We start from the raw sequence: 27,343 nt of genomic DNA on the forward strand, positions 1-27,343 counted from the left end.
TAAGCAACACTGAGTCCTGATTAATTTTCATTATCCTGGATTTTGAATCTAACATTTGTAAGCTTGTCTCATTACAAGCCTTAGTGCAGACCCTCCTTTTGTGTCCAAATCCAACTCACGTTAAAATTCTTTGACAGCGGCAGATTTTAAATTAGAATTTGCTTTTTTCCACCTCAGGAAGGACTGAACATCATGCACTGTGCTGCTATCAACAACCACACTGAAATTGTAGAGTATATTGTTAATGACCTGCAGATGAAAGAACTAGACAAAGATGACCAGGTACTTGACACTAATTTTTCATAAATCAACTGTATGATTCCCTTTTGGACAAATTATTTAGAACTACCAAAAAACATGCCGTAAATTAAGTTTCATATTTCAGTCAGGACACCGGGCATTTGCATTGGCAGCAGAGCATGGGTGTGTTCAAATGTTAGATATGCTGATGGATCCATACAACATGGCCACCATGAAGCCCAACAAGGTGCGTGTGGAATGCTTTTTTTTTGGTTTGTGTGTATCTATTTATAATACACGGCTATTCATGATCTCGTGTGTCTGAGAGCACATTGTTTTGTGTCACACCTGCAAGAAAGCTCAAAGTCAGACCCTCGTTGATGTGAGTTGTTTCCCTCCCTCTGCTCTTCCCAGAGAGGGGACACGCCCCTGCACTTAGCTGCCACAAACGGCCACTTGGATGCGGTCCAGCTGCTGCTGCAGCGCTTTGATACTCGGGATGAAGTCAATATGGTAGACAATCAAACATCCTCTCTATCACGGTTTGGTTTGTGACAGTGTGTGCTCAGTGGCTAATCCACCGCTGGATGGTGACTCCACTTTGGATTCATTAAGACGTGTACTGGTTACTATTATCTAACAAGGCAAACTGTGTTCTGGCTTGAACTTCAACTCTGACTGATAATTTATATTTGGTGCTTCTGGTCAAACATTCTTCTAACTGGGATTGAAGCCTAATGATGGACATGGTCATTACCTGTTATTAATTTAAATTGTTAAAAAGACTTCCCTGAAAAATCAGCATAAACCATTATCATATAATGTTTTGGCTATTAACTTACTGATGCTCATCTACTTGGTTATAGGCCTGAAAACATCGCTATATATGCTATAATGTTGTGAGTATAGTAATAAAAAGAATTTTCTGTGTTTGTTATGGTTATGTCGCACCACTATTTTTTGATGTATCTCCTGTATTGCAGGATGGTGAAACAGCTCTGTACCAGGCTGCAGACAAAGGCCAAGAAGAATGTGTCCGGGCCCTTCTGGAGGCTGGCTGTGACCCCAACATCCTCACAACGGTAGGGCACTGTACTGACTTGAACATAGAAATCACTGACCTGGGGCCTATACTATGAAGCAAGTTTTACATACGCAGGATTTCTTTTCATTATCTGGCTTCATTAACCCTAAAAACCGAGATCAGGCTATGCGGTCACTGGTTATCAACTCTGTAAGTTAACCCGGGATGTCCAAATCCATCCATGAGCACGATCACTAAACGTTTGCAGTAGATGACCAATCGCAAACATGAACAAGTCCAATGGCAGCAGAGCGTCATATTTTACAAATGAAGAGCAAACTATAATATTTGACAAATATGACATAGTTAAATACATAATCCAGCCAACAGCAGCTGCCACTTGCAGGAATACAGAGAATCGCAGACAGTTTGCTTAAGTTAACAGGCGTAAGCTATACTATGAATGTGTTGCTTTGGTGTGTACTATTGGCATGTACTCGGTAGGTGTTGGCGTTTTGACATTAAAGGCCTCTGGAACTGAATAAGTGGTCGTTCATTTGACTTTCAAGAACTTTTCGTCACTTTTACGAACTTTCGTAAAAAATCTGATTAATTTAACACACTCAAATGTAGCAAACATTGTTTTGCTACATAACTTCATAAAGCAACAAAACGAGAAATCCATTCATGCCATAACAAGTGCCCGGATATTGGTTGAAAGACTGAATCTCAACATTTAGGCCACTGAAAACTCACCCACATTACATGCGCCCAAAGAAAAAAAGTGGGTGCTACGTGACCGGTCTCAAGCTTAATTTAATAAAAATAATAATATTACCCAACTATATGCTCATAATATTCAGCCTAACATAAGAAATTTGAAACCCATTTATTTTAATCGCTGTGACAGGATGCGTGAAACGGACCTTCTACGGATGGTGATCTCATTTTCCAAGAGAACTGATTGGTCCAGTAGGCTGATCTGTAGTGTTCATCTCTTATGTTGAACATAAGCTTTAGGGTTAACCCTGAAGTTACCTCACTGATCTCAAATCCTGTTTCATAGTACACGCCCAAGGTGTCATGTTGTTAATGTATTACTGAAAATATTTTAATGTGGTTAATCCTTTAGGCCGTAGCAAATTTTATGTGGTAAATATGCTTTTTGTACTGGCAGCATGCCTACAGCTGAACCTCCCTCTCTTGCAGGCCAAAGGCAGTGCTCTCCATTCAGTTTCAGAAAGAGGAGACACGTCTCTTGTCCAACTCCTCTTAGAGTACAAAGCCCACACAGACCTCAAGAATCAGGTAAGCAGCACAAAAGCTAGGTGGCAGTAGTAGCCTACACTCTTTAAGTAAAGTTTTTGGTAAAACAGATCACACACACTCTGCCTCGATGTATATTGTTGTAGTTTTACATATTTTCTCCTAAACTAATACTTTATTGTTTGGGCTCATGTTGTGTAACAAGATATTTTTGCTCTCAGAACCTAGAGGCTCCTCTCCACCTGGCAGTGAAGAACAGTCACATCCCTGTCATCCATTCTCTACTGACGGCCGGCTGCAACGTTAATGTCACTGATAAGGTATGATCTCCCTAGTAACACAGTAAAATAAATTGTCTGCCAAATTATAAATAAGAAAATAAATAGTTTATGTTTACTTGTATGTTTCATTGCACTGTCTTGTCCCATACCTTCAATGTTAGAGGTCCCAGACAGCTATGCATCTTGCTGCAGAGCTGGCAAGAATAGAAGTCGTGGAAATGCTTCTTAAATCCAGGCTGGACCTGACTCTCCGGGACAGGGTAAGAATTCTCACAAACTAGAGCTAACATAGAGTAGTTGCCACATAATTTAAATTATGCTCTTGTACTTTTTTCAGGATTTAAACTTGACCAACATCTGTTAGTCAGGCCATGTACAGGGCAACAAACTATATGATTAATTTAAGCCATAAAAGCAGTAGGAGACATTGAAACTGTAAGAAAAATCTATTTCTAAATTTGATACCGTGCAGTTCTAATTAAAGTTTGTGTATTTTGTTGAATTTGGAGTAGCAGGGTAAGACGGCTCTGGGTGTGGCAGTCAGAGCAGATGAGGTGATTATAGTGGACATGATCATCAAAGCAGAAAGACACTACGCTTGGAGGAAGGTGAATAATACTTTTTTTCATGTGTGCTATAACCCGTTCTTGAGGCCTCAAAATCAATAATTGCATTCATTACAAATAATTCATTTCCTAACATCACAATCTAGATTAATTTAATCCCCCCTAATACTATTAAAGCATTTATAGTAAAAAAAGAAAAAAAAAAGAATCACAACCAAGAAACATTTGACAGCCAATTTACCATCAGTTTAATTAAGGGTGATGCCTGATTCCCTTCCCTTCTTGATTTTCATTTTGGCATTCATATTGCTCATCATGTGTTTGAGTGTGTCTTTCCAATAATGTCTTCCCATGCCCCTGTGCACTCTGTGGCTTGTGGCCTTTATCAATCTGAGGATGTGATTTAATTACCTTTCAGGCCAACCCTGAGATTAATGAGAGTGTTCACAGCGAGTATCCACTAACGTTTAAACTCGACCACCGCTATGAGACAAAGCAGCTCCGTTCAATGGCCTGGCACCTGGCGTACAAGCTCCTGAAACCAGGAGACTGGAAAAGACTGGCACAACACTGGGGCTTCACTAAGGAGCAAGTGTCGGCCATCGAGGAGCAGTGGACAGGTGCCAAAACTCACACTGACTAGACAGGCTTTTGACTGCGCATTTGACAACCCTCTGAAATACTATAAAATAAGCCTCTCGGAAACAAAAGGTTACAGATTAAATTCCCTGAATTTATGAGGGAAAACAGAATGCATATGCTTCCATAGAGACAATCTTTAGGCTACTTTTATTAGTTGAATTGTTTTCCTGACCATGCAGTACTGTGTGTTTGTTCACAGGTCAGCACAGCTATCAAGAGCATGGGAACAGGATGCTGCTGATCTGGCTGCATGGGGAGGAGTTGGCTCAGAAGTGCCCTGCTAGAGAACTCTACCAAGGCCTCATCCTCACAGGAAACAAGAAAGCTGCAGGTACGTTCAGTTAACAATCTTCCCAAAACAAATATGCTCAGGAATCTATAAACCTATAGCTGGGCTGCCTGGCGGTATGTGCTGAAATGTTATCACAGAAAATGTTCATTTGTTTTACAGATAAGATTCGGATGGAGGCAGAGAATGCCAGTAGTAAGAGCTGCAACATTTCATGAGGATTAACACTGCAAAATATGGACGTGCACAATTAACTTCATGTAAATCATTTAATAATTTATTCTAAAAATAAAATTCTGATCATTAACATATGGCTTTGATTTAGTAAATTAAACAGCCTGCGGAGTTGAATGGTCAGTCTTAAAAACATCAGCAACAAATATTTAAAATATGTGGTTTTACACATTACAGTACAGTCTCACCTGTGCATAATTTACAAATTGGAAGTAAAACATTTTCAGAGAAAAAAAACTGTCCTTTTTGTAATTCTAAACTATGTCCAGCTGCTGGTAATTAAAAATATTTACATGTGCAGTTCTAAACACCTGTGTTTATGTTGCACTTTTCTGAGAAAAATCCTATTGCTCAGGAAATTGTGCCTTTCACATTCATGAAAGGAAGCTCAAAAATAGCAATCAAATGTTCATTTTATATGTAGAAAGCAAGGGCAGAGTCATACCAAGATCTTAATAAAATGGACTTGAAACTAATCCCAAGGTAACTATTTCTAGGATTGTTGCATAGGATGTGTTACATTTTCAATATAGACTAGGTGAGAAACACTTTCTGGGAGATGTGTGTGTGTGATCAATCAACTACTTTGATGGAGTGCACATGGCACGTGCTGGTGTGTGTTCTGGAGGAGCTTCTGCCTCCGGTGGAGCTCTGGGCCTGTTGGGAGGAGCGAGGAAACTTAGAAGCCGTGGCTTGACCGACCGTGAGCTGAAAAATTGAAAGACAAACAAAAGAAAATGTTCGTGTTATTTTTCAGCTTCACATGATACATACATATATACACACATAACACATAGATAGTAATACAGCTAACAGGAGTGCTGCACACTTTCCCGTACCTGTGTAACAGGATGATGCCGTTCAACTATCACAGAGCTCATGGGCGGAGCCACTCCCATCACCTGGAGGTTGCTGCGTGCACCCTTACCAACGTCTGTACGTGCAGTGATGCGAGCCGTTACGGTCTTTGAGGACTTTTGTTGACTGGCTGTGACGACACGACCACTGACCTGAAATATCAAACATTATTACATCATGTAAAAATGTGATTGCCCCGGATAGAGTCTTCTTAAGAGACATTTTTTATTAAACTTGTCATTTTGTGTTGTTGGTCACCAACTGAAAATCATTTATTCAGTGATATAATATGTATCATATATAATTGCCATCATAGCCACACATAACTGTTTTGAAGGTGGACATTCTCATTAGTTGTAAGCACCAGAGTCAATAGATTGGTATGTCAAATACAAACCTGTTTGTGAGAACTTGTAGTGCCCCCAGGTGGGGCTGAGCTGTGCATCATTGTAGTGGGAGGAAGTACTTCTGCCCTGGACATTGGGGCCCCAGAGCCCATCTGAGGAAAAGAGAATCAGGAACAGGAGGGAGATTTAGAGGAAGTGAGTCATAAATGAGGCAAATAAATAAACAGACAGAAGGAATTATAAAACCAAAGTTAACATTACTTTGAGCATACTTCTGTTTTAGTGGCATCTACATGAGAACACTGAAGAGTGTGAATTTGCAGCAAAATAAATTTAAATTGAAAGAAAAAGAATTATGAAAAATACAACCACATATTCCAAATTCTTTTATATGATGGACTGAATGATCAAACGAGAGATCTGAGAAGAAAGTGAGCTATGTCACAGAAGAACTATGGTATCTAAATAAATGTATATTTTCATTAGAAAATGTCAGTGTCCCACCATATCTTCTGCTTCACTGTGGGAAGGATCCGGGCGGTCAAAGTGTACTGGGCTGAACCGTGTGGAAGAGATGGGATATGGTTGAAGCTGACCCAGTGTAGTAGAGCCAGGCTCATCCTGGGGAGGCAAAACATCTACAGAAAGAAAAACATATTCAGTCAGACTCTGGTACAGTATAACCCTGATGCAAGTTTGTTGTAGTTACAGAAAATTACTTATTTTAAAAGCTGAATGTTGGACCTGAGTTTACAATTGTTCTGAATCTAATCGCTCGATTAGGAAATCTAGATCCTTTGTGTTGGGATGTGAATACCTTCATCCTCTCTTGCTTGTTTGAAGATCTGTCAGTACATTGTATATAAATTAATATTAATATCACTTAATATCAAGTGATTATTAATAAAGATAATAAAGATAAAATCAACTCTTGTTCAAAGCAAGAAAAAAGGATACTCAATTAACAGCCCAGTTTGACAGTAACATAATGAAATGCATTTCAGGATGCAAGATTCTGTTACAGACCATGCTGATCATGAACTGGAGGTTGCTCTGGCCATCCCTCTGTAGTATGGAACATGCCCAGAGCCTCCATATTGAGAGCACACACGCCCCTCATGAAGGCTTTCTTCATAGATTCCTCATAGCGCTCTCGCTCTAGTCGTAGTCTCTGAATCTCTGCCTGGGCCTTCTCTACAGCCTCACAGTGCTGCGGAGTCAGGTAACAGGTAGAGTAAAGAAAGACATCAGACATTTATCAGTTTATACGTGACTGACTCCTTGTTCATTTTCTTGCTTTCAATCTTAGGCCTTTGTGTTGCACTCTGTAACAATGTTAATAACAGGGTTTTCCCAAATTAAACTTGATTTCGTTCTTCCAGTCACACCTTCTCAATCTCAACATACTCGCTCTGCAGTGATTTCACTGCAATCTATTAATCAAGTTTAGTGCGGCTACCGGTATTTTTCACTGACGCAATTTATAACAATTCACCGAAGAGTCCTTCGAAAAATACATGTAAGAAATTAATAAATCATGGTAACCAGTGGTGCTTTGGATCTGCCTCACAGGGCTCAAATCTGTAAATATACAATATCTTACTGACTACAGTGTTCTGTGGTAAAACACCTCAATGAGTTTCATGTGCAGGTCCTTCACCCGCTTATTCACCTCTGACAGCTTGGCCTCATACTCTGTAGACAGGCGGGAGCAGACCTCTTCAGCCCTTGCACGGCAAGCCCGCTCCACCTTGACCTTCCAGTGTTTCTGGATCAGAGAGTGCCAGCCTAACCACACCTTCTTCTTCAGCTGCAAATTGTAGTGCTGTTGCGCTGCTTGAGCAGCATGAGCCTGGCAGGGAACCACAAGACCATGAAAATATTCAGAAGGACATAATTACACCTATAATTCATTCTTATGCAGGTGCATACATTTTCTCTTGTGCTGTACTTTCTATGTCATGGTTTAGGGAAAAATATGAGTTATCCACAATGTTTTCCAGTTTAAAATATGGCAACAATATGAGCTATAGCCACACACACACACACACACACACACACACACACAGTCAGATATGTACAGTTTGTGTACAAATATGGCATGTGCAAGATCATTGATAGTGATGTATAGGTCTGAAACCATGCAGATAATACTCATTTGCATAACCATTAAACTACACTGACAGTAATCTAGCAATGTTAACATACATTCACTACCAGTAATTTTACAGTCATGTCATTCTTAACATCTTTACACAAATGTTGTATAAAGGACCAGGTAAATATGCTCATTGCATTAAAAACAACAAATAATAACAAATAGGGTTTCAACCTATGGAAAACACCACAGTGTCATCAGTGTACCTCTTCTTTGGCCTCGGTGTGCTTAAGTCTCCAGTGGGTGAATGTTCTCATCTTTTCAAGCTTTTCTTTTTGTCTGTCCAACACCTGGCTCAGGTTCACAATTACCTGAGGAAGAACCCATCACACAATAAGCCGTCAGTCTAAAAAGCAGACTAGGTGCTAATCTTTTTCTTTCGAGTGCTAAAAGCGGCATAAGAATGAGAGACAGAATGTGCAAGTGAGCAAAAGATAGAGATATGGGGCTGATAGCTTAGGCATACCGTACATTAGGCCTACCCAGTCCTACACTAAAACTTCCACAACAATGGAAATTACTGGGGAATTAAATCTCAGTCTGGTACTGAAGCCATGTCCGACCAACGAGCACATCGTGTACTGAAGAAAGCACATAAATACATAGTTACCTCATCTTTTCTCTGGTTGGAAGTCTCGTAGGTGTGTAGCAGCTCCTTCAGACTGTCTAGCTCTGACTTTAGGCCAGCTGTCTGTGCTGCATACCTTTCTCTTTCCTTCCTTATCTCCAGCTTGTGTTGCTCCTTGAAAGCCACTTTCCACTTCCTGAGCTCAGTCAGTACATTTGACTAATTAGGGAATAAAGAGTGGGATAGTCAAAGTGTGCTCATTATACTACTTTAGTAAATATGTACTATATATGGACATACACACATAACTTCAGTTTTTAACTTAGATAAACAGGTGTGCTTGAGGTTTTGTCATAGACAGCAACTGCAAAATATACGAACCTGGTAGATTTAATCTTTAGTCTAGTCTAGCACATTTGATTTACAGTTCTAATGTGCAGTTACATTTTAAGGAGGGTTCACCTCTAGCGGACTCAGAGGTCTAGAACAGGCTACCACATGCATCCTCGACATCACCCTGATGCAGAAATATAAGATAAATTTGGCTTTAAAGGTAAATAGTGAAATTCTGACCTCAGCTAAATTTCGACAGCGTCAAACATAACCAACACCCACAAATGTGAACATGTTTGGCCTATTTGGAAGGTAAACAACAGATTTTCTTTTCACAACAACTGACACTCACAAGCAATTCTATCAGTCAAGAGAACAGAAAGAGTCTCAACATCTTCTACTACAGTCGTTCTTCACTGCCTTTTCCTAGGTCAAACTCTTCTCCATCAGCACCACTTTGCAGGTGATTGGTTGTCATCTGCCCTCCATGAATAAGCTGTACAACATTTGAAGAAAAGGGCAGGAAGGACACCCACGTCCAGGCACACACCTCCTCCAAAATCAGAGACACAATTAAAAGGTCGCTGGTGCCATGAGGAGAGCTGTCATCCTTTTCAACAAGCCTTCCTGAGACTCCAATACTTTACATTCCCTTTATAATCTCTGAACTCAGTCACCATTGCTTATGTACATTGTCCACAGTATTTCTTGCTTTTATTCTACCTCAGTCTGTCTAATTGCATGAATATGGGAATTTGGGAAATGTCTAAATAAACCTACAACATGTACCCTCATATATGTACAGTATGACCTATGCAGTTTCAAAATTACAATTTATCTGAAACATGCAGTGTCAGCGACATTAATATAAACTAAAAGGATTTTTTTTTTTTTTTATGTTTTTTTAGGACAAACACATTTAGCTTTTTCCAACACACACTATTTTAGATTTTCTAAATGAAGCACCACTAAACACACAAAATTTTGTATTCCAGAAATGGTATTATTTGCCTTATAGATTGCTGTTCAAAGCCACAATTAATGCTCTGTTGACATTGTACCACAGATCTGACCACTTCTGCAAAACTCTTAATTATGACTAAAATACATATTTTTCATAAAAAATGAGCAATATGGTTACATAATGTCAATGTATCAAGAATAAATCTGCCAGCCTGGGCTACTTTACTGCAAACTGCTTGAGCTCAAATTTTATATTATAGTGTGTGTGCACGTGTGTGTATATATAAATGTAAGTAGTTATTATTCAGCTATGTCAGAGCCCTATATATAGTCATAAAACATTATCTGTGGTCAGATTTCAAGCACAAAGCAAATAAGTAAATTGATTGACTGTGGATGGAGAGTTATACAGTATGAAGTAGCAGACTAACCTTCAGGTTGTTGCTCCACGTGTCCAGAAGGTTTTCCATCTTGCTTATGTTCTCCTCTGAGATAAACATCTCTGTCACAGCAGACTCGAGAGGGTCTGGGCTATTTGGCCTAGACCTATCAGCTGCCGCTTGTAACCTGTCAGAGGGAGGATTTGAGAGCATGGACGCCCTACTAGATGAGCGACGAGCTATCTCCTCGGCTGGAAGGAAAAAGAAAAGAAGAGAAACACGGACAGATGGGATATCAATAGAAAATGAGGAAAAATTGCAACGGGATGGTCTCATAATATCTAAGCTAATTTGATAGTGAAATAAATGTATACAATTTGATATCAGACCTTTACCATGAGAGGCTCTTGAGTGTATGGAGGGCTCAATGATCAAGGGAGAGGCCTGTGATAATCTCACACTCCTGCTAGAATGCCTCCCGTCTTTAGCTTCAGTGGCAGTATCTGACAGAATACAGGAGAGATGAGAAAAAAAAAGTCAGAGAGAGAGGCACAATGGAAAATACATAAAAAGGGAAATAGGTGTTAACCTGGATAAATTAGGCACAATTAAAAAGGTAAAAATAAAATGTAAAAGTCAGAAAACAAAGACAGCTTAAGAACAAAAATGATGGCCAGAATGCTGAGTAGGACGAGCATGGCTTCTCGTCCAGGAATGCATTTATGTCAATATCTTAATTAAATTCTGCAGGGGGAAGAGAAAGCCTGCACTCTAAAGAGCGGTACTGGCAGAGTACCAGGAGATCATTACCAATCGCCCATCTGCTTTCTACATCCTGTGCACTACTCCATGACAGTTAAAGCACTAAACCTCCAATGAGAGTTTCAGCTGGAGCTGGAGGAGAGAGATACTGATAGACTGTTTAAGATGTGGGTATCGTAGGGGAAAGAGATACAGGGTACAATCTGACAGACTATTATCATATGCATCTTGCCTAGACTGGTTTACAGGCTGAAAATATAAGACTGATAAACACACACTACATTTTTTCCATGTTGTGATGCCAAATCCTTTTTGACAGCTGATCATTTGATGGGGGCTCAAGTTGTATTTCTGTCAGAAAGGCTTAGTGAAATTTGTGTGAATGTGTCTTGCATACAAGAGGATTCCAAGATACCTGCTGGGCGCTGTGATTTTGTGTCATCTTTTCTCTGGGAAGTCTGACCTTCTGCAGACAGATGTGAGGTGCTCAGCCGCTGCAAGTGAGCACTGGTGAGTTTCTCAAGCTTAGGGGTGACCACAGCATAGCGGAGGAGCTCCTCATACTCATCCTGTTGATCCATAAACAGTATAAAAATTTTTATTATAAAAAGACCAGTGTCTTTTGTCTATCGATAGATATTTAGATTTTCATAGTTTCTTAGTAGTAGTAGTAGTAGAAGTAGTAGTAGCTATTGTTTATATTGGTTATGTTAACATTAGTCATCTTTGTTAATTTTAAGCTCCTAATCCAAATTTACAGTGAGTTTATTAGGATAAGCAACACACACAACTTAATATATAGTATTTTATTGTGCAGGGCAACGTTGCCGTCAATGGTAATGAGTAAAAATTACTACCGTAATCCCCTTCCCCCACCACTCCGCCACCCACCCCGCACCGCTGCTATCCGTCCAAAACATAGTCGGACTTGCCGCTAGCAGGATTGCCCAGCAGCATTGCTCAAAAAGTTGCCCCATGTATCATCATCTTTCGTTTTACAATACAATGGGCAATTCTTATAGACATTTTGGGTGTGTTTACCTTTGTTTTCAATAAGTGGTTTGGATTATTGATTGTGTATGTGTACAACTTGTGACTGTTTGACTGCATGCGTTGCTTGCCCTAACCAATTCCCTCTGAAGATGTGCTACACAATTTTGCTGTGTCCCTGATCTGAACGATATGACTAAAGCATAAAGGCTCATAAATTGTGAATGTATTTTATTTATTTTTTTAAATCACCTGAAGCTCAGAGGAGACAGAGCTGCCCGGATCAGAGTCCTTGGGCAGAACAGGACTGGTTGGTTCCTCTTCGTCTGAGGACATCTAGACAAAAGATATATACAGTTTGCAATGGTCTTAGTTTAAGCAAACACTGCCAACAGTTAGCAATGCCTCATGTGTAAGTCATATGTTTTAATGTGGTTTATACTGAAGTATTTATATATTAACATGTATATAAATCTTGTAGGCTATTTAAAATGTTTGTCTTTGGGACAAATGATAACGCTTATCAACATTTTATACAGCAGAATTGTCTTTTCCACATGGTAGTTTAGTACCAACTGTTGTAGTTACTGTATATCCAGGACACAAGGGACTAAACTAGTTATAGAATATAGGGTAAAAAGAAGCTATATGGAAGTGGCCAAGTACAAAAAACAATTTCAGAATATTTTCTAATTTGTGTCTTGTGTGTACAATTTTAAATGGCTTGGCCCCTCTTCCGAGACTGTGTTTACTTTCATTCAGAGAACTCTATAAAATATCTTCTCTAAGAGATTGTACTGTGCACTTTCGTCAGCTTTTGTGAAATCCACAGTTTAGTGGGATGTCCTATCAGCCAACATAAAAAGTCCAGTGAATTTAAAGTCAAACTGAAAAATCTGCTAAAAGCTGTTCAACTCTGTAACCATTGATTATTTTATTTTGTATACAACTATCTTTGTTTTTAATGTTCTAACATATACTTATTGTTGACAAAATGTGTGTATGTGTGTGTGTGATGTCCAACACTTGTTATAATAATAGACTGTATATAAAAAGGTTATAATGTGACTTCTTCTGTTTGTTTAGTGTTGTTCTATCACTGTGTGAATGTTTTAATTGTGACCTGCCAAGGTAACGTACTGCATATGAAAATAAGCTTTAAGCCAACTCTGGTACAACACAATACAATGACTCAATAAGATAAAAATGATAGAAAATACTTTTGTTCATATAACGTCACGTGCAAACTGTAACGTTAAGTTAACTAACTTAAATTTTGCAATACATTTGATATTGTTCTTTGTTAACAAAAATGTAAAGTTGTAACGTTAATTAACGTTAAGCTAAACACACCACCACCGAAAATCTTAAACTGCCTAACTAACAGTCTAACTTTCTGTAGGCTAACGGTACAGTTAAGTTAACGCTGATAGCTTTAACGTTAATTTACAATTTACAAAACAGGGACGCTTCTGTTTTACACACAGCTCTCTGAAGCAAGTAGTGCTGTTTTACAGTTTCTACGAGATAACGTACCTACACAGATAATACATGTTTAAAAAATGTTTACCTGGTTTATATATCTATGCAGGCCTCTACACTTCTCCGTTCAACAGAGTTATTCCGTCAGTTGGAAAATGCTTGCTTTGCCGTTTCAAACCGATTGACTCTTAAACAACAAACTCTATGATTGGCTATTGTTTCCACGCACCATTTTAAATCATCTCTGATTGGTTACAATGTTTCCGTGGTAACGGTAAGCGGAACAACGCAGAGCTCAGCTGCGGTGCCCACTACAGTACAAATTAAAAGCTAGTGTTTTTTACTGTTATTTTGACAGCACACCTTATAAATTTTACATGTATCCTGACAGTCTGCATCATGGTACGTATGGTTTCCCTGCCCACGATAAGCCGACGACTGTTCACACATCGCCTCGCTAACGTTATTCTCTCAGCGTCAAATTAATTCACACCTAATTAATTATTACTTGAAAGATCCCAGATTGTAAATGGCTACGCTGTTAATTTGTGTTTTGATAATCCCATGAAAATCACAATGAAGAAGTTATTTCCGGCAAACAGTTTGTTGGCAATTCTGCCCATTCAAGAAACAAACATGGTTTCCCAACTGCGTTTCATCAGTAGTCTGTCACGCTGCATAAAGCTTAACTGGGCTGTCATAAGGAAGCAAACTTACCTGTCGTAAGGTATACGTCCTTGGGGAAGACCACCGCCCTGTGGCCATTTTTCTGTTGTTCACTTAGGCAAAACAAACTGAATTGCAGCAATTTCTTAACCTCCTGCAGACCTAAGCTTAACAGTATTATGTGACACATATGTGGGATAGGCCTAACGGCTTGGCAGTCCTGGCTGAGACAGACTCTAGAGGGCAGAGACATATGGTCCCTCTCAGCTGTGGCAGAGCTGCAAGCAGTGCTGTTGGACCAGAGCCCTCGCACCACCTGGCTAAGTGCTGAGCGTACTTCTCTGTCCAAAGGTGTCCTGTCAGTATTGTCATAAGACCTGTAGGCTGACTTTGAAGGGGGGGAATGAATTGTTACATTGGGGATGGTGCAATCTCCCCAAAACAGCAGTTTGACAGATGATCACAAAGGTGTTGAGGTATGACTGGTGAATTAAGCATTCAGTCTATTACATTTTATGTCAAATATATATTATAAATAAACAGAATGTTTACTTAGTGCAAGCAAGGCCAGGCAAAGACACCCCTCAGCACACACGCACATTTTATTATTACATGTCTTGACAGTTATGCAGGCTATGAATTTGAACCAGAATTGTGAGGCACAGAGGATAATCCTTGCTGCTCTGTGGGGAATGGAGGATTGACAAAGAGTCGTAGCTCCTACAGATGACTTATTTCCATTTCAGAGCAGACGATTCACATGTTTCGGCGATGCATTCATCACAATTTCTCTTTAAATGAGATTTTTTTTGTCATCCCAACTTGGGTTGTTAGTTTCACTCTTTGTGGAAATACAGTACATAATAGCCAAATGTTAGTGCCCAGCCTCTTCTTCTGGCTTAGAAATGAGTTTACAGTCGGTTTCTCTCAGTTTCTCTTGAATCATCCTTAACATTTGCAAAACAGTAAGTGTATTTCTTGAAACAGGTAGTACAAACAGCACAACACAGTGGTTTATCTGAAAAAGCCTGGGACCTGCTCAAAATCCTTAGTCTATATCGCTCAAAATTAAATCTTTATGTCAGTGAACATGTCAGTGCCATCGGAATGATAAATCCTTTTGTCATTGTTTATGAACAAGTTAGTCAAAATGTTTAGCCATGTTGTCAATATAACAGTGTAGTCTGTAAGTACACTGAACGAAATTATAAACGCAACACTTTTGTTTTACTTGTGTGCAAAGAATGACAATAAAGTTTGACTTCATTTAACTTTCATTTTTGATGTGTTCGTGTTCAACCATTTTGCATGTTTCGACTTATGCATTGAACTTGTGCATAGATCTTTTGGGGGGTAAGACAATTATACAGAGAACTGGTATAATACATTGTGATCAGCATGACATAAGCAATTGATAATGTAGGAAACAGCTAATAATTGTACATAATCATTTGCATCAGAGTGTCAAAGCATTTGCAATTTGTTCAAAATAATGAGAATTATTTTTATGATGTGCACAAGTGAATAGATAATGTGGAGGTTGAACAATTAGTTTTGAGAATTTCAATTCTGATCTGAGAAATGTACCAAAGTGACTGAGATAAACTGTAAGATACAGACTGACGACAGAGACATTCACCCACTCTGTATAATGTTTTCCTTTTGTTGCAGACAAAGGTAATAACCTGCTGTTGGTAGTGGTCGGATTAAAGCCAGTATTACTGCCTCAAACCCTTCTATAGATCCCTTTTGTACATTTCACCTTCCTTTCAGCAAAAGAAATGCACCCTGGCTCGTGTGTTGAAATGGGATTCAGCTCACATTCTTCTCTCGTAGCCTGTTCAATCTGTTCCAGGACAATAATCACAATCCATTTGACTTTCTTCCCCCTGGTATTTTAGCTCAGGTACGTTAGACTATTCGGGACCTTGCGATGGTAGACAGAACAGAAATGAGGAAATAATGTTCTGTACTGATACAATTTGACTTTGTTAAGGAACTTTTTCTTACAGTGCATTTCACACTGTATTTTGAGTTAAACAGATTCAAAGAAAGGGTGTTAAGTGTTTTGTGTATGTCATTTAATCTTTGTCAATCCAGTTGTGAAACTAGATTACAAAGTTGGTGTAAAATTGTTTCTGCCCTTGATCGATCTTTGGTCAGACGTGTTTACAGACAGCCATAATTCCTGAAGACAACAGCTAATGTGCTGTCATCAATCGTAATGTTATCAAGCCATTTTTCTCTCATATGAGACAATGATGACCTCTCATTGAACACAATGTTGCCAGAACTCATCTCAGAGTTATTCATAGCTGCCTGCTGTTTTCAAATTAGTTTTCATTACATTTTGATGGACCAGGACTTCCCCCTTAGGCCACTCTAATCCATCACATCTCTCTATCAGTGACACCAGTGTCCTTTCGTTTTGCTTTCAGAAAGCTTATAGGTACCAAATTCACCAGCACTTGCAAATACACAATGGCTGCATTGTTCACACTCAGATAAGTATTAAGTATTGACCACCAGGTAACAGACAACACTGCTTCCTTATTTCTGTCATTCTGTAACATATACATATACTACATAAAATGCTGACTCCAGCATACAGCGGTCCGCCATATGAGTCCAGATGAGTTTGGAGGCTGAGAGGAAAGACTGAGGTTAAATCAGTTAGCTTGAACTTCAATCTCCACAAGGCAGAAACAATTACCATCAGCGTCCACATCCGTTTGTTATGATCTAGATGATGATAAGCAGCACACAGTTGTTCCAGTCTACCTCCACCTCTCTAGTCATTTCTTAGGGAAAACTGGCACGGCAGGTACTACATCCATTTTAGATCTCAAGGCAGTAATATACATGACAAAAGGACATTTAAAAAAAGGAGTTTAATGCTGTAATGCACTACAATTTATATATTTGTTTATGTGTATTTAAACATTTTGTAATGGTCATACAACAGTGCAATGGTTTTGTGTTTGGTTGATTAGAACCACAAACAATACAGTGTGTTTTGTATGTCATAGTCAAGTATGCCTCCTGTGTGATGTAAATTGCAGATGTCTTTACAAAACCTAAATATAACATACAGTACATAGAGTATACATCTTAGTATATAAATTTGTCTGATAAGAGCAACATGTATTACAGTAATGTGACACAGGGCTACATGGGATCACTTCTTATTCTATCTTCTCACTTTCTTATCACCTACCACCAATAATATCAGGCTACTTTTACTGAATGCGACATGAGAATTAACATTAGCTTTACAGTTATTCTTCATACATGTCAGTATCCAAACTGCAAGCTCTTCACTGTAGTAGAAAGACACAGAAATTCACAAGCATATTTGTTGCTTGTGCGCATGCTTATTTGACAACAAAGAGAAGAACCTTACAAGAAACAAGAAAAGAGAGAGAGGGAAAGTGTTGGCATGCGCAGTGGACTGTGTGTGTGTGTGTGTGTGTGTGTGTGTGTGTGTGTGACGGCCATTCTGCTGTCCCGTACATTAAGCTAAGTGCTCCTCAGCTCTCCAGCAGTAGTAAATGGGGTCTTATGGCTTGAGGGGGGCTTGTCTCCCAATTCTGAATCAAAAGCAGAGAGTGTCCCAAGCCCCAGGTCACTGCTTCTGTGAATCATCAAATTCAGAGGATAAAGATAGATGCCTTTCCCTTTGTTTAGGTGTGTGCGCTTTTGTGTTGTGTGTGTGTTTGTGCACACTGTTTGCGTCATTTAAAATCCTGTTCAGTATCCTTTGTGGTGAATATGATGCACAACCAGTGTCAAAGCCATGTCTCTGTGTTTAAACTCAGGAAGCAAATGCACAACCAGGCTGCACTCTTCACTGAATTTCCTACATGTTAAGCATTTTAACGTGGAACTATTCAGATTTGTTTTTTTTCTAAAAATGAGAATAAAGAATCAGATGAACAGGGTGTAATACATCAAAGAGCTTGCTGGTAGTCATTTCCGCAGTGGACCGAGTCTCACTGGTAATGCTGGTATAGTAGTTTGAGGGCTTTAATGATGTGAATACTGAAAAGCTGAATGTCCCTGTGCTTGCATCAGTCCGTCATCTCTTTTCCCCCCTTCCCTCACTTTCTCTAGGAACCACTCGCAGGTTTCAGAGGTGTCAGGATCTGACATAGCAGGCACACTGGCAGTCACTTTCTCACACTTCATCTAAAGAGCCTACTTATCTCTAAGAGCCTGTGGTAGGTTATGCAATTATTGTAACAGGATTGTATAATCTTTGTGTGGTATTCGCCAATAGTGTTACTCCCTCTGTTGTCATTCTTTCTGTGCTTAAACTGCATTTGAAAATCAAGGGCTTTGCTTTCTACACAGGCTACTTTATGTTGTTGCGTTAAGGTCATTAGAGTGTAAACGAGGAACACAATATTACACCATTAGCAAAAATAATTCTGTTAACATAATACCTGAACCATAAATGTGAACCACAAGCTGTAAACAGATATAGATTGTCAGAGGTGGCACACTAGGACTGCATATTTCACATACAGGTTGAATCATTATACCAACAAATTCTCCTGGGGTAAGAGATGATGTAAGGTCTATACTCCAGTATATAACCCTTCTGCCATTGTGTTGTCTGTTCTATTGAAGCCGTCTCATTAACAGTGACAGAGTGAACTTTGACTGCAATCTAGATTCATAGAACCAATGTTATATTCATATTTCTGTGTCGTAGGTAGGATCTGCCAGCCTCTGGTGCCTCACAGACTCTGAAGGATCCTCAGTTGAGCTACTCTGAGGCTACTAGAAGTAACCTGAGAGTTTCCTCACTGGACTAACGAGTGCCACGAGATGAATCTCCTTTTCACCCAATAAAAGTCAGTTGCTTTAGTGCATTTCTAGAATCCTCCTTAACATTTGCAAAACAGTAAGTGCATTTCTCGAAACAGATTGTACAAACAGCGCCACACAGTGGATTACGTGCAAAAGCCTGTACCCTGCTCAAATTCCTTAGTCTGTCTCTCAAAAGTAAATCTTTATGTCAGTGAACATGTCAGTGCCATCAGAATGACAAGTCCTTGTGATATTGTTAAGAAACAAGATAGTCAAAATGTTTGGCCATGTTGTCAATGTCACAATGTACTCTGTAAGTAAAGTTTGGATGACAATGATTGAAAATGCACAAGGCTGCACTTTTTTAGTATGGCATATAATTATTTCAACAGTACAAAGGTATACATTGCAATAGGTTGGACATAGCTACACTTTTACTGTTTGTACTGTACTGTTTGTTGACAGAGAATGCCATCGTGATACAGAAAAGAAAGACACAAAAAGCCTAATAGACATGTATAGAAACATGCTTGACAGATTATAACATGTTCAACCATTTTGCATGTAGTGACTTTTGCAATTATTTTGCTGGGGAAGACTATTCAACAGAGAAGTATAATACATTGTGATCCACATGACATGAGGAATTGATAATGTAGGAAACAGCAGATAATTGTACATAATCATTTGCATAATCAAAGCATTTGCAATATGTTTAAAATAATCAGAATTTGCTTTTATGATGTGCACAGGTGACGAGATGATGTGGAGGTTGAACAAGTAGTTTTGAGAATTTCAGTTCGGACCTGAGAAATGTACCAAAGCAACTGAGAAAACCGCATTGCAAACCTTTTCATGTATGATCCATTTGATGCCTTACTTAGCTCTGTCTTTCTGCTGAATGAGTGAAGTCAGTAAGAGAACAATCTCAAGGTTTTTGTTCTAGTACCATGAAACACTGTGTTATGAGTGTTGGCTATGCATATATGTGGCTACATTTGGTTAATTCTCTGGACAAACTTGCCTCCTGTAACTAATGATTTAATGAATGTACAATTCCTGTAGTGGTTTATGGAGTGCCTGAGATGCTTATGTTGTTTAGAATGGCCATATTATATTGTACTGTTGTGTTATTCTCCTTATAGTATAATACCCCAAACACATTTTGGACCATCATGTTCTTATCTAATGGACAATCCATTTCTTACTTGCTGTACTATTTCCTGGAAAGTTCAGCATGTGGAGCACAGTTTAAGGGTTATGGAGAGACTTTGACGACAATAAGGTAGGCTGTAGAGGGAAGCTTGTTATTTAGATTTTTTAAATTTCGCCTTTATTTAACCATTATGCACCGAAATTTAAATTTACACCTTTACAGAATTGTCGAATGTTTCACGACAAGTGTGATCACTATGGCATCAGCACCCAAACCTGGCGCACTCTTACTAATCTATCAGGTGTCGGTCAGCACCACGGACAGAGACAGTAGTTGAAATGCAACGAGCGGCTTCATAGTCGACTCTGCATATCAAGGTACTTTGAAGTCCCAGACAGCTCTACCTTTATGAAAGCGGTTATGTTTGAAGATGACTGAACGCACTGAATTGCGAAAAAAAAGACGAATGGCTGCGTTCACAGAATTTAGATCTAAAGACCATTCTTGCATCTCTTACGTGGATCTGTCAAAAACTTTTAAATTAAGCAGCAATTTTTGCCCAAACGGACAACTTTTGCTCTCTAGTAGAAGCCCAGACCTATTTATCACGTACTATAACCACTCTCCCAAACTGAAAGAAATACTGTTCATACGCACTGTGGGTTTCACTCATGGCAAATGGACAAAACAACCGAATCGCCGACTGTATATAGTCTGCTTAAATTTAGACCTTTCTTATCTGTTTAGCATTCGTGCGTTGCAGTGTTTCACGTCATTCAGTCCCCTAACTAGATTGTTCCATCAGACGGAATTACCCGCATCACTCAATGAAGTACAATTATTGATTACCCTGGCCGTCTCTCCCTCTCTCCACCCCTCCCTCTCTCCCACCACAGTCTCTCTCTTTCGCTCTCTCCTTTCCTAAAGTACTGCAGCGAGGGAGGACTGCATCGAAAAAAATCGTGCGCTGGCCATTACCCTGATCCTATTACAGTAACAAAAAAACCCAACATAAGATTTTTTTTTCTTCCATAAAGCTAAACCCGTGTCTGATGCAATGGGTAACTATCAGTTTAGTCCACTCTTCTCGCCATAAATAACGGTAAGTAATAACTACTTTTTCCCTGAAAACGTGCTGACTGTGTAACACTTCCGAGTTAGAGAAATACTAGTAGTTTTATATAATCCTGGTCTTATTTTATTTTTTAAATTTATTTTAATAAGCAAAACAGGTCATGTTGTTTTTGTGTTTGCATCTTTCCAATTATATCTCTAACATCTAAGCTGGCAGACAGAAATGCCTCATTATTTATTCATACGTTTGCCTATCATTTGTTAAAAGTTGGGATGGTGTTTTTTTTTCTCGGTGGGTAGTAATTGTCATCATTCAGTGAAAGTAGCACAAGAATTGCCTCTTATCTCATATATAGCCTAACTACAGGGATGCGGTATTAAATTGTGGAATGCATTCATTTTGTATTTAAGAGTGGCATAAATGCTTCTGTAAATCCATGGCATCAAAAATCCTTTTTAAGATACGCGAGTAAGGTCTGTCAATCGATTCAGTTGAACTGTTGTAACCTCCAAGTGGTTGTTTGGTGTATGATGATCACTGACTAGAGCTCATAGTTTACCCATCTTTTTATACACCAGCATGTTTTTAGGGAAATGCTTGTCCATTGCAGAGTTTTGGGTTTGTTGGCTGCGCACTGTGCTTTCTGTAGTGCAATCCAGCCACCTGCCCTGGGGCAGTTAAAGCACTCTGCACTGCCGCCAAAAAAAGGAGAGGATGCGGGAGCTTGCGACTGACTCATCCGTGAATTGCACCTCAAGAGGCAGTGAGCGATTGACAGGCACACAGCCGGTGAACTGGAAATGTGTGGCAAAGTGCTTTGTTTGCAATCTGAGGGTTGCTGTAGCAGTCCTGCTGGGTTAACATTGGAGGCCTTTGTCAACGAAAAAGTAGATGAGGTAAAGTGATTGCAGGTTGCGCAATTCGCTCCTTCTGGCACACTTCTCATTGATTTCAAGTTGATGTAGTTTTTTTCTGCGATGGTAAACAGTAATCTCATTGTAATTCAGAATGACCCTCGCCTGCATTCAATAACATCTCCTTCTCAAGCATCATCTGACCTGTTATTGTGTTAGACTAAAGTTTATGCAGCATCACACAAGCTATTTTGAGAGGAAGACATTTTCTATTCCAGTGCTTCACTGTTGAAAGGACTCAACAAAGTAGGCTCTGCCACTGACAATGTGGTAGATGTGAGAGTTTCACAAAAAAAAAAAATCTGTGTGTACATTTTGTTGACATACAGTCAATAAGTGAATTAACAGATTATCATTATTTAATGGGCAAGTTAAACTAAATAGCATAGTTTACATTACATTCAAAAAATCCTCTTGTCATCCCCATGTCTCAGAATGAGAGAGCATGATTTCCTTTCTGAAAGGGACTGAAGATGTTTTTTCTTTCCTGTAAATTCTTACAAACTTTGTGAATTTCAGGTACACATATACACATCCACCATGCATCATGTGAAACAGTTTGACAAAATGAACAATTTAATTGTATTCGTAATTCACCAGTCAATGTCCCACAGCTTGGATCCCTCCTGTAATCGCAACATGAAGTGTAAGGTCCAGATCCAGACAGTGGTGGTAGCACGTTTTGTTTTGTATCTGCTATGTAAGCAGTCTATTGTGTCAGCAGTGAGGTCTGGCAAGGCGGGGAGACCATATGTTTACCAAGAAGATCAAACAGACACCAGCCGGATGCAAAAAAGAAATAGACACACACTTTACTCTCTATAAATCTGGGATGGGAAATGTTCTTTTATTATCTACAACTTCAAAATATGTTTTCTGTCTGTACAGATGAAACATTTTATTATTTAAACAGTTACACAGTGCTGAACACATTTTTCTGAATAAATGCATTCTGTTATTATTTTCATCTAAGCATTTTCATATCATTTTTTAGCTAAGATGGACACCCAAGTGATTAAAGTCACTGCTAATATTACCAATGATAGCTTCTTATGGCAGGAAAGGCAGACGTCAACTTGCTACTGCTTTATGAATCTGTGTGATGCAGCATCAGCATGGCTTGTAATTAGCTCTGCTTTTGAAGTTTTTATCTTCAGTGCTGGAGCTTTGAAAGATGTTTTATCATTTTATTCTGTTCTAATGTGGTGGAACCATTTGCAGAAACAACAGTTTTCCTCCTGCATTTATTCTGTTGTTACTGTAATACTTCTGAAATACTGCCCCACCTCCCTCTCGTCCTCTCTCTGCTCCTCCACTCAGTCAGTAATGGCATCAGTGTTTGATGAAATCCCCTAACGGAAGACGTCCCGGGCTGGTTGTGCCTCTGCCTTCCAGATGAGGTCATGGGCTCTCCGTTTTGATGGGATTACATGCGGCTCTGCCCACTTAGAGATTGGACCTGCTCTTTCTGATGCTAATAGAACAAACCAGCCGTCAAGCCACTGTGCCTGCACACGTCTTTGAAAGGGCAGGACACTGACAAGTCAAACCTGACTGAGATAGAAAGCATTTGTGGTTCCTTTGGGGCATATGAAATAAACTGTAAAACTGGTTCAATATATAATGCACATGATATTTAAAAATAAGAAAGAAAAGCAGAAAATTGCCACTTCAGAAAGCATTTTTAGAGAGGCAACCATAATAATAGTTGTTGTTTTATAAAAAATAGAAGCCTAAACAAATCACTACTGATTTTCCTTCAAGTTCTCATAAAAATAGGCTATTATTTGTCTACTAGGACCAGATTTTGTTTTTTTTACTTTCTTCGACCTGCTTGTACATACCAATCGGTTTGGTGGCTGCTGGACTCGAGGCAGATCGGCATCAACAATGACATTAGTTCTTTTGGCAAAGTGCATTGCTGGAAACCCTTATTGTGCTGATAATTACTTCATTATTTTTTTTAAGTTCTTCTCACTAAGGGTGTTAATTACCACGGTCATTATTACAATGTTACATTGTGTGATTATTGAAATTTTTTCTTTCAAAATACTCATTAGCAGCGTCATTACTGTGTGTCTTTTGGCTAATGATTCATGATAAACAATGAAAGTCCAACACACATACTGTGGATATAAACATACATTTTTTACATTTCCCAAATCGCTTGCCCTGAGTTGGATGACAAACACTCCTGTGTAACTCTAATCTCTTCATTTGTCTTCATGTTCATGCACGAGGAAATTTGGTCCAAGTTATACTTGAACTAGGGTTTTTTAGTATTCTAAAGAGGTTGAAGGAAAGCAGGGCCGCTATCCATCATGCAGACAGGGGCAGCAAGGCCTATTTTCAGCCATCTTCACATGGTTCACAGTAACAGTACATGCACTATATTAACTCTCTTTGTTCTAATTTTAGAGAACAGCTATGCCCAGGGACAGTGTATGGATACAGCTTCTGTATGTTCCAGTACATTTCTCATCACCATGTTGGTTTGTTATCAATAGAAATATGTAATCAAATGCAATGAGGTAAAGATGATATGTATAATAGAAAAAAAAACTTGGTAGTAGTAGTAGTAGTTTTATGATTTACTACTAGGGTAAATGTTGATGTTGTGCCTGATTTTTAGGCTGCGGTGAAAACAGTATGTTAGACTAGTGAGCTGGTTATGGTCTAAAAATGCACGGTTGAAAGAATTAATATTTTCTGACAAACAGGGATCAGAGGAAACAATAGACGCTCCAGGGGAAGCCTGAAAAAGAAGCAGAAAATAAAGAAGATGCAGAAAGGATGGAATGGGGTGGAGCAGCATAAAATAAAACACAGAATGGTTTGTTTGGGAGTGTCAGTGGTTACCCAATTTGATTGTGATTGCTCTTGTTGCTCGGCCTGTCTGTGCTGTCAGGGTCTCGTCAGCTGTGGTCAGGTGAGGTTGGTCGTCTGTGTGTTTTGGGTGTCCTCTGAGCTTCATCATCACTGACAGCGGGTCTCACCATACACTCCATTGATTCTCTGACAGGCAGGCTCCACCAGGATACATCCCCTTTTGCCAGTGTGTGTATGTGTGCACGCTCATTTTAAGCAAAAATGGTGTGCGATAGCCAACATGACCTGTTCCAAACAATAAATAGCATCAATTCAGTGACACCACTGAACTCATGACATGCTTCTGGCAGAGTGTTAGTCTACGGAGGCATTCAAAATTTGTTTTATTTTAAGATGCAGTCAATAGAAAAGTGTCACACATGTCAAAAAGCGACAATGTTCCACGCTCAAGAAAAATAGTTTAAGAAACCCTATAAAATGTGTAGGATAGCACTATTCTGTAGAGGTTATTAATATACAGGGAAAAAAGAGGGAAAAAACAGAAAATCATGCAACCAGTCATACGTTAACCCTGTGCAATGTGCACCACACCAATAAGGTGAGCAACTGAAAGAAAGGAAACAGATGATATGCTAAAAAGTTGTCTTTATGCATCATCCATTAGGACATTATCTGAGGCACCACCGGTGTCAATGGCGGTATTAAAAAATGATCAGTCCAAGTGCAAAGGAGTGTGCTCAAAAGCACAGAAGTCATCCAATGAGCCAACAGGGATTAGTAGAGTCACCTTGAATCAGCATTGTCATTTTGCCCAGTAAAATTGCATTATGGGAGCTGGAGCTGGCCCAGTGATTTGTGTCCTCCTGACAAGGCTTCAGTGTTCATTAGAGGATGTGGTGAGCAGCTCCTAGACACACGGGAATCGCACACACTGGACAGCTCTGACCACACACACACGCACACACACTGGAAATTTCCACCCAACTCTTAAATATGCACACTATGCTATCTGGAAATGTTTTATTTAAAAATAGCAATTTAGGATTTTTTCATTTAACTGACTGAATTTCACAACATTTTTTGGTTTGTTTTAGTAATGGTTATGTCTCTGTGACATGACAAATTTAGAATAAACAAGCAAGAGTGAACTTGTGGAGGCGATGTGATGATGAACTGTGGATCACAGTTTGAACACTCACATGACATCATGTTACATAATTTGCACTGCTAGACTGGGGTCTCCCTCCCATCAGCACTGGCCTGCCAAGATGGGAAAGGGTTTCCCCATCCTGTGAGCGCATCCTGTGCATGGCATGTTTTTCGGTGTGCGAGAGAGTCTTTCTGCGTGTCTATTTATGTTTACTTCTTGCAAGTATGTTTGACCCAGTTTATGTGTTAAAGACACCACAGTCAGGCGCCTTAGAGAATAGCTACTGTGTGTGTGTGTGTGTGTGTGTGTTTCTACTATGTGCCTGTGTTTGTGCATTTATCTACGTATCCGCTCATGACCATTTCTCCTTTGCTCCTTTCTTTGCACGGATTAAATATGACAGTGCCGTTCCGGTTGGATCGTCTCTCCCATTATAATAAACCAGCTCTTTATTGGGGGCAAATTGATTTCGGGCAGAGCCTTGTTTATTAGCTTCTGTTTCTCAGAGCTGATCATGAGTCAGCAGATTCAGCATCTCTGTTTAAAACAATCATCTCTTCAAATCCAAGTCCAACTCATGAAATATAGAAGCAGGAGAGTGCCCCTGGAAATTGAATATTAATTTTGAATAAAAATTGAGAGCTAATACAGCCAAAGCCTTTCTCCTCAAATCACTCCAACGGATTAAACTGCCTACTGAATGATTAAAGAGGTCTTGTCAGCGGGGTGTCACCTGTTAACCTGGGATTGTTACAGATATAGAGGAGGAGAAATTAGTTAATTCATAAGTCATAAGTCAACAATTACAGTGTAGCAGTATATGAGCTCAACAATGCTCAAAACAAAACAAAAATGCATCTAAGCAAGACATGAATGTGCAAAAGCTAAAATATAGGAAAAAATATATAAAAAAATAGAATACACATAAATATATATACTGTGATGGTTTATACACATAAAGATACAGTATATATACACACACACACACACACACACATACAGTCCTGTTATTGGAGACGGGGGCATGTCCTTCTTCCTGTAGTCCACAATCAGCTCCTTTTTTTTGCTGACGTTCAGATGGAGGTTGTTGTCCTGGCATCAAGATGTCAGACCTCCTCTCTGTAGGCTGTTTCGAAGTGAGTGCTACTGGTGGTCATTCGGTTGGAAGGTTTTGGAATATTCTGGGGAAAGGGACAATAGTGGTCTCCTTGAAAAGTGACCAATGTTGAAAATGTCTGTCTCCACCAGTTAATGTGAACACACCCTGAGATTCTTCAGATTCAGATGTGAGTAGTGGGCAGGGGTCCTGGGCTTTTGCTCCTCCTCAGCCAGGGAGTTGCTTTCAAAGCGTGCAT

General features: G+C 39.3%; 2 protein-coding genes and 1 long non-coding RNA gene across 4 annotated transcripts in view; 2 read left to right on the forward strand and 1 right to left on the reverse strand.

The window, feature by feature from the left end:
* The window catches only part of ankdd1b (ankyrin repeat and death domain containing 1B), a 9,227-nt gene extending 4,428 nt beyond the window's left edge, over positions 1 to 4,799 (forward strand). Inside the window, exons 7-15 of the mRNA XM_046034998.1 lie at positions 655 to 753; positions 1,224 to 1,322; positions 2,474 to 2,572; positions 2,752 to 2,850; positions 2,973 to 3,071; positions 3,324 to 3,419; positions 3,796 to 3,997; positions 4,219 to 4,350; positions 4,471 to 4,799. Coding sequence (XP_045890954.1) covers positions 655 to 753; positions 1,224 to 1,322; positions 2,474 to 2,572; positions 2,752 to 2,850; positions 2,973 to 3,071; positions 3,324 to 3,419; positions 3,796 to 3,997; positions 4,219 to 4,350; positions 4,471 to 4,526 — 981 coding nt within the window. The 3' untranslated portion in view covers positions 4,527 to 4,799. The remainder of the gene's footprint in view (positions 1 to 654; positions 754 to 1,223; positions 1,323 to 2,473; positions 2,573 to 2,751; positions 2,851 to 2,972; positions 3,072 to 3,323; positions 3,420 to 3,795; positions 3,998 to 4,218; positions 4,351 to 4,470) is intronic.
* On the reverse strand, positions 4,564 to 13,570 carry poc5 (POC5 centriolar protein homolog (Chlamydomonas)). Of its 2 annotated transcripts, none has more exons than XM_046034702.1 (13): positions 13,472 to 13,570; positions 12,154 to 12,237; positions 11,327 to 11,480; positions 10,545 to 10,652; positions 10,201 to 10,400; positions 8,516 to 8,692; positions 8,112 to 8,216; positions 7,420 to 7,599; positions 6,774 to 6,957; positions 6,252 to 6,385; positions 5,798 to 5,899; positions 5,382 to 5,552; positions 4,564 to 5,250 (listed from the first exon to the last, which is right to left on the reverse strand). In XM_046034702.1, exons 2-13 carry the CDS (start codon positions 12,235 to 12,237, stop codon positions 5,116 to 5,118), a joined length of 1,734 nt encoding a protein of 577 aa, XP_045890658.1. In that variant the 5' UTR covers positions 13,472 to 13,570; the 3' UTR covers positions 4,564 to 5,115. The 2 variants fall into 2 exon arrangements, with proteins under 2 accessions (XP_045890658.1, XP_045890657.1); XM_046034701.1 differs by having other exon boundaries at positions 10,539 to 10,652.
* A 100-nt stretch (positions 13,571 to 13,670) lies between these two features.
* LOC123960140 lies at positions 13,671 to 19,165 on the forward strand. Its single transcript, XR_006822450.1, has 3 exons — positions 13,671 to 13,785; positions 18,163 to 18,269; positions 18,767 to 19,165. It is a non-coding gene; the product is annotated as an uncharacterized LOC123960140 (long non-coding RNA).
* The last annotated feature ends 8,178 nt before the right edge of the window (positions 19,166 to 27,343 follow it).

This window comes from Micropterus dolomieu, linkage group LG21 (assembly GCF_021292245.1).
Source record: "Micropterus dolomieu isolate WLL.071019.BEF.003 ecotype Adirondacks linkage group LG21, ASM2129224v1, whole genome shotgun sequence".
In the NCBI taxonomy this organism is placed as follows: Eukaryota; Metazoa; Chordata; class Actinopteri; order Centrarchiformes; family Centrarchidae; genus Micropterus; species Micropterus dolomieu.

Coding starts and splice junctions, on each gene's coding strand:
- poc5 (XM_046034701.1), bottom strand. CDS start 12,237: ATGTCCTCAGACGAAGAGGAACCAACCAGTCCTGTTCTGCCCAAGGAC. Junction 11,481..12,153: donor CTGTCTCCTCTGAGCTTCAG/GTGATTTAAAAA, acceptor ATGGATCAACAG/GATGAGTATGAGGAGCTCCT. Junction 10,401..10,538: donor AAGAGCCTCTCATGGTAAAG/GTCTGATATCAA, acceptor TTTTCCTTCCAG/CCGAGGAGATAGCTCGTCGC.